The sequence below is a fragment of the Aythya marila genome, assembly GCF_965140915.1.
Source record: "Aythya marila genome assembly, chromosome: 3".
Lineage (NCBI taxonomy): Eukaryota > Metazoa > Chordata > Aves > Anseriformes > Anatidae > Aythya > Aythya marila.
In genome coordinates, this window is record NC_139044.1 from 51287044 (window position 1) to 51294396 (window position 7353).

The 7353-nt window shown below is 49.7% G+C and overlaps 1 protein-coding gene across 2 annotated transcripts in view; it reads left to right on the plus strand.

The window, feature by feature from the left end:
- The window catches only part of UST (uronyl 2-sulfotransferase), a gene marked incomplete at its 3' end in the record, with an annotated part of 164715 nt that extends 162256 nt beyond the window's left edge, over positions 1-2459 (plus strand). The window contains exons 9-10 of one of the 2 annotated variants that reach the window (XM_082757635.1): positions 561-620; positions 1131-2459. In XM_082757635.1, the coding sequence (XP_082613761.1) occupies positions 561-620; positions 1131-1137 (67 nt within the window). Of the gene's footprint in view, positions 1-560; positions 625-1130 lie in introns of those variants that run through there. The other variant, XM_082757636.1, reaches the window with a different exon arrangement.
- Positions 2460-7353: the final 4894 nt, after the last annotated feature.

Consider the following 7353-nt stretch of genomic DNA (forward strand, 5'->3'; position numbering starts at 1 on the left):
ATACTCAGGTACAGTGCCACAAAGGGAGCCGCTGCCGCAGTTTTCAGATGCCAGGACAGTGCAGGAGATAGCAAAGGCCAATGGCATCTCCCAGTTTTGAACTCATGATCATCTCCAGATCAGGTGCAGGAGAGAAACAGAGGCTGTTCCAGCCCGTGCCAGATGCAAGGGAAAGTCCAGAACACAGCTTCCCATGGCACGTGGGGATTTCTCCTTTGGGCACCTGCAGTCTAGCTTGTGTGGCAGTAAACTCAGGAAGGGAAGGAGGAAGGGGAGACCAACTACACAGTTGCTGGTCTCCTCCCTGATTCCCCAAAGAAGACAAGATTCATAAGATCACACTGAAGAGATTTGCTGAAGAAGTGACAATGAGGCACCCATGCCTCCCTGAAGAGCTGCAAGCCTTTCTTATTTTTACCTTATCCATTTGTTTTGCATTTGAACAAACCACAGACTTTGCTATATTTCCCAAAGTCAGTCTGCGTAGGGTACTTCTGCACTAACAATATTGTCTGAGCATCTTGGAAAATGATTAATACCTTTATCCTTTTGATCCACAGTGGAGGTAAAGAAGTGCTGTTATCCCCATTTCATACACTGGGAACGGATACTGCAAGTGGGTAAGTGATATTCCCAACATTGCACAGGAGGGGTGTGAAGAAGACACCAATTACAATTTAGTCAATTGTCTTAACCCTTTTTCCCTTCTTTCCTGCTCTAACACTGGCCCTAGATATAAGAAGACAAAACAAGTTCTGTGAAAATTTTTTGTTCCCCATAACTTTTCCTTGAAACTTCCCAACTTTTCAGGTAACAGCCTAAATAGGAATGACTTTTTAGCCATTCATCAGATCTTTTATGTCCTTTGGGGACAACAGGTAATTCCTATTCTTACTTGGTTACACAACAGACACCCGTAGAACTGGAGAGGCTATACATCAGCTTTGTGTTTTTCAAAGGTGATCTTGAGGATAGATGAGTAGATGGGTTAGATGAGGACAGATGAGGATAGATGGGTAGATGAAGTCACACCTTGCAGATTTAGTCATTTGCAAGAATACCTACCTGAAAAGTCATCAGATCTGTTTGCATACATAGTCTAAACTGATTTTTCCTTCTGTTTCCAATAGTGCCTAGAAGCCCAGACCGTGATGCGATGCCTTCCTGCTCAGCAACCAACACCAGCACAGAGCGAAAGGACAGCTCCCACTCTGCCCATTGTGCAGTTGGTTTGGCGTGACGTACCCCCAGGCAAGACAGCTTCTCCAGCTGCCAGGCAGGGCGTGTGCCTCTCAGCTGACAGACACAGTGCTTTCCCTCAACTCCTCCCTGCCTTACCATGGTGCCTCGGCAGTGCGTGTTGTTGGAGCTTTGCCTGTGTCTTCTGGGAGCATCTTCAGGGAGAGTGAACGAGCCTGGATGTCACCCCAGCCCCTCTTTCTGAGTGCTTTGTGGAGGAGCGAGAGCTGCTGAGCCTTGGTCTAAACCTTGATACTGGGGCAAAGACGTTGAGGTTGAGCCCACCCTGGAGGTGTCAGCTTCACCCCTGCTCCCGTTTCTGCTCTGAGTACTGGGGCTAGTCATGGCCTGCCTCTGTTGAAATAACTGAGGCTTAGCAATGCCAAATCCGTCCCCTCTGGCTTGGGGCCGGGAGGCTGAAATGCGCTGGCAGGTGAGAGCACCAGGGTGCAAAGAAGTCTCAGCAGCGTCAGGCCTCAGACACAAGAACAGGCTCTGGGTGTCAGCAGCAGCCCTGGAGGCCAGTGTCTGAGGGGAGAGAGGGAGACGGAGCCAGTTACTTAACTGTAGCTAGCTGGTGGGCATTTCTGCCAAATCTCCTTTGGACAACTCCATGCTAGTCCTGTCAGCACTTGCTGTGGGAAAAACCTTTCTTCCCGCACTTCTCGGGACAGAAAGCTGGCAAGTGGAGCCCGGCAGTGCCTCTCTTCCAGGGAGACTGGAGGCATCCAGCGAGGACAGCAGCCCCCTGCCTGCCTGCTGCATGGGGGCTGAGCTCCGGGCTGTTCCCCTCCAGGCCCAGGCAGGAGCATGCAGATGGAGGACAGCACTGCTCCTCGGAGCATGAAACTGAGCTCCTCACAATGGGGCTTCTTGTCCAGAAACTTCGCTGTGAAAACTCCCCAAATTCTCCACATAGCTGAAGCTTTCCAGCAGGTTGTGCCCCAGTGAACGTGATGTGGCCCATCAGTGCTGGCTGGAAGCTGGGCTTTTCAGTGACTCCACAATCCTGGCCTTGTCAGTCACGCCACTTCGGTCCGTGCATGGGGCTCTTTGTGATAAACCTCACTGGAATTTGGAAACCATTCAGCAAATCTGACCTCTACTTTGTCTTATAAATATCACAGTGTCAAGCAGCATCGTGCATGTCTTATCACTCAAAAACTGGGAGAAGGGGATGGAATTATGATGTAGTCAGCTCTGATTTTCCAAAACAATGTCTTCTGAGACAAAGGAAAAGCTTTTGCTTCTCTGACAGGAAAGAAAATGTCCTCTTTCTGCCTGGGGGAAGGAAGCTTTTCTGGAGCTTGCTCCAGTCCCGCATGTGCATGTACCAGTCACGCCGAAGGAGCCTAAAGTGTTTCTGTACAGCATAGGTAGAGTGCAGTGGCAGCCAGCTCCTGTGAGGAAGACAAGAACGGCCCAGTTTCTCTGTTCTCATCATAGGAAAGACAGCAGAGGCAGCAGCAAAACTTGGGCCAAGACCAGCTCTGACCAAAGCTAAGAGCTTCTAACTTCCCTGCAAAACAGATAGAAAAGCACAAAATAGATAGGAAACCTTACCAGAGCAATCCAGAAAGTCCAGGGGGGAGGGCAAACAGAGAAAACACATTTTGCTCTCAGACGGCATCTTTTAGGTGAGCTGCTTCTCCTCACTAAGGTGAGCAAGGTCAGACCCTTTCTTCCCTAAAAAATGCATGTGGTCCTGCAGTACCCCTCCCCAGGCTGCAGTGTGGGTCGCGGTGTGGGTCACGGTGTGGGTCACGCTGCTGTCCCAGGCACAGAGGAGCACGCAGAGGCACGGCTGCCTCGAGAGCCCCGCACAGCTGGCGGCCCGGCCGGCTGCCGAATCGCTGTGTGGCCTAGCCTAATTGCTTAAAGCTTTCCCTCTCCCTCGCTGCGAGGGCTGGAGCGTAGTATTTATCTACTCTGCAAAACTTTTATGAGGATTGGTGCCGTTTTGTAGAATTCCTGAATAACGCGGATCACAATGGCTGTGGTAGAGCCTGGCTTCGCAGGCTCGGATGCTTTGCAGTGGTTGCCTTATTTACATGCAGCTGCTGAAGCCAGGGCCTCGTTCAGAGAGAGCAGAAAGCTTGCCCCTCTGCTCCCACCAGCTCCAGCAGCAAGTGCCCTGAGGAGCTCCAAACCACCTGGTTTGCCCAAGGCTTCCACCCCCCTTTTCCAGCATCTGTAATGAGCCAAAAAATCCTTTTTATGCAGAAGAATCCTTATGCAAGAGGAGGGCGAGTGCAGGTTAAGCTGTGGGAGCCTCTTACTGAGGAGGACCAGGTTGTATGCCTTGATGCTCAGAGTGTTGCTAGCTTCTCCTTCTTCCCTCCCCTCCAGTGCTTGCTAGTCATTTCAGTTTAGATGAAACAGTCTCTTATAAAAAAAAAAATAGTAAGCCCAACAAAACCAAAGTATCCATTATTTTTTTAGCCTGTCCCTCCAAAAGCATTTTGCTTTAGCCCAGTGAGTTGAAAACTATTACTTACTCATCATTCCTGTTTGCATTTAAGAATATAAATGGCTTGAACAAACCCCCAAAACTGCACTGGAAGCAACTGGGGCTGGTTACCTCTGCCCTGGGGAAGCACTACGTTAGCTGTTGCTTCAGGCTGGGAGACTGTGTGATGGTTACTGCTGTTTGACCAGCGCCAGTGGAGCTGGCATAGTGGTGCCACAGGGCTGGCACATGCAGTGATTACAAGGTCCCTGCGTAGTGAGGCAGTTAGCATGGGTGAGGTGGAAGGAGCAGGGCTCTGTGCAAGGGGCACCAGGGGAAGACATGCCCCAGGCAGGTGCTAGGGGGCTGGGCATCCATACCAGAGCTCATGGAAAGGCAGTCGCAGCCTCTCTGGCAGCACTCTCCCTGCTGCTGTAGGCACAATTCATGAAAAGCCTTCGCCTGATAAAAGTCAGGAGCACAGAGCAGCAGGGAAAGGATTCAGCCCCCGGTCCAGAAGTAGTGATGGGTCCGGGTGATGCTGCTTAAAAAACCTCACTGGCTTTCATGTGCTGGAGCCAGCCTGAGGGAAGTGGAGCAGAGACAGGGGCATTTCTTCCTTCGGTTCGCCTCAGCACTGCTGGTGCAAGCTGATACCGCACATTTACACAAGGAAGCAAGGCCGCCTATTGCATTGTTTCACGCTTTATTCTAGCAACCGGCCAATATCAGCTTCGTTTAAAGGCTTTCTCTCACCCCCCAGTCCCAACCCCGTGCCCTCTGCTTCTCCAAAACAAAGCGGTGCCCTCCTCCTCCCGAGCCGCAGCCCTGACGGACTACCGCTTTTCCCTCGAAAAAATAATAATAATAATAAAAATGATAATAAAAATAGCGACTAAAAGGGCAAGGCCCGGCCGCGGGCAGGTGCAGCCCCGCCGGGCGCTAGGGGGAGCCGCAGGCGCGGCGATGGGGCCGGGGCGAGGCCGGGGCCGGGGCCGGGGCCGGGGCATGGAAGGCGGGCAGCCGGCCCCGGGAGCAGGGCGGTGGGAGCCGGGCTGTGCCCGAGCTCCAGGAGCCTGCCCGCGGCTCCCCGCTGGCTATTTTGGTCGGGCACGGAGGGATGAGGTGGCTGAAGCCTCCTGTGCGAGGAAGAGCTGCCGCTGCCTTCCAGCTGTCTCGTGCTCTCTGCGGAATGGCAGGGAAGCCCATTCAGCCTGGTGAAAATAACCCCAGCGCCATAGCTGGCATTCCCGGTGGCAGCCTCGGCGCGGGGGCCAAGGCTCTGAGGGCTGTGACACATGCGGCATCTCGCTCCTAAAGAGCCCCGTCTGGGCTGAAGCGTGTCATCAGGAAAGCATGAGGAGCCTTGTGCGCCCGCTGTCAGTGCGGTGCTTGGCCTCTTCACGCAGCCCAGCCTGCCTTTTCTGTCCTGCCAGGCTGGCGCAGGGCATGGGGACCAGTTACTGTACGCTGATGTTAAAGGAGAAGGACACGCAGTTTCCTCTCACTGAGCTCCAGGACTCAACCATCAGTCCCGCACCCCGTTCTTCTCCATGTCTCCATGACCATTTGTTCTCCTCTCTTCTTCCAGTGGTCATCATGTTTGCTCTCCTAGTGGCTGGGAAAGACTCAAGAAACACCTCTGGAGCTCTCCAACTCTGCAATGTCAGCCCTCGAGCATCTTCAAACAGATGGGCATCTGTGAGGAAAGGTGCTTCTGTTTTCTGGAGCACTGCTGGCTGGAGAGCTGTGAAAATTGTGTGCACGCATTTTATTTGTCACTCTTCACATCACTTACAATGAAGCTGCCTCGAGACACTGCAAAAGGGGATGTTAAATGGAGTAATTAATTAAACATGATTTATTAATTATTTAAATTTAATTAATAAACCTGGGAATTGCTCAGCTCACTGACCTGCCCCAGGCACTGCTCTGACCAACACGAGTGTCAGCAGCCCTCCAGGAGCACTGCAGCAACATAGCATTGTACGTGCTCTGCCTCCCCTTTCAGTTTAGGGCCAGGACCAAGTCTGGGGCTGTGCAAGATGCTATTCCAGGCAAGAAGTGCTGATTACAATAAAGATGGACAGGCACAGTGGTGGGACACACCACCAGCAGAACCCGACGCACAAGGGGAAGCCTTCTAGAACAGTTACCATCCATCTAAGATGATTTGCCACCATACGTCACCACTGTAATGATCTCACATTTCACAAGCTTTTCCTGATGGAGCCCAATGCAACTGCCAGTGCCTCTGTGGATGAAATTAAAGAGGTGCATCACCCTGGAGATGACCTGTGATCTTTTTAAATAAAAGAGCACTCAGACAAATAAATAAATAAATAAAAGGACTGAAAAAAAAAAAAAAAAAAAAAAAACCCTGTCATATCTCTAAGCTTTCCCAGGCAATTCTGGGTGGCCCAGTTTGATCTCTTCCCCCTGCAGTCAGTGACATAGGTGTTTTCTTGATATGACTTCCACACACTTAGTGTGAGCCCTCCTCAGACCAGAACCTACTAGGTTCTCATTCTCCAACTTAAAAAAAAAAAAAAAAAAAAAAAAAAAAAGGCTGGAAAATGTAAGATGCAGTGAGGCTGTGCAGACAGTCCTTAAGTCTGCAATGCCCAGCTCCCGCAAACCTTCCCCTGAAGGATACAGAAATGGTTTTAAACTAAAAAGTGCCAAGAGAAGGGGAGGCCCACAGCTGCTTGGAGTCCTTGGGTGAGGAAGTGAAAAGAATAAAAGAATTAGAGGCAGGTCTTTCACACAGCTGATTAGTGCACTGGAATGTCACATTCGGCAAAGAAAGTTTGCTTATCAAGCTGCAGATTTATTAAATGTGTTCCAGACTTGCATTGCTTCATTCAAGTTTAACAGAGCTGTAATACTTAATATGCCCTTTAGCAATTTAATACTCTCTTGTACAAATCATTGGAAAATTTAAAATAGAAAAATATGTCCAGGCTTAACTGTAAAAAGAAGGGGAACTCTTTACAAAAACAGAGGAGAAAGAATGCATGGGTAAAGCTGAATATTACTGAATATATTACCACATGTACTATTCTGCTGAGTTATTAGTACATGCACTCTCATCTGCAGGCCAAAGGAGGAACTAACACTAATAAGTTACAGAAGAACAATTTTCAGCATCAGGGCTTGAGACTGGCATCACACCATGCCCAGAAATTACTCCTCAGAAAACACGTTTTATACATTTTTTGCCTTCGGAGAGTACAAATGTGGGTTTCTTCTTTAAGGAAATGAAAATCAGTTGTTGGTCCTGCTGGTAAGAGACAGGAAATATTGCTGTCAAACATCAAACAACCACATTCACAGTAAAAAGGGATGTAAACATTGAACTGGTACATCATTAGGACATTAAAGACACTATTTGTTGGAGACAGAGAGAGGACAAGCCTGTAAAATGCCTAGCTGCTGCATAATTACTTGTGAATATAAACACATCCATACAAACATAGTTGTGCATAAATATTCTGGGCCATAGACTCTGTGTAAGAAAGCTCTTTTGAGGCTCTGCGTGCCCAGCGTGTGCAGGGATCTGTCCCAGTTCAGACACGAAGATGTTATTTAATATTGTGCATGCATGTGGGAAAGAAGAGAAGGGCTTTATTTTGCGGCAGCCAGTCAGAGTGCTCAACTTCTGC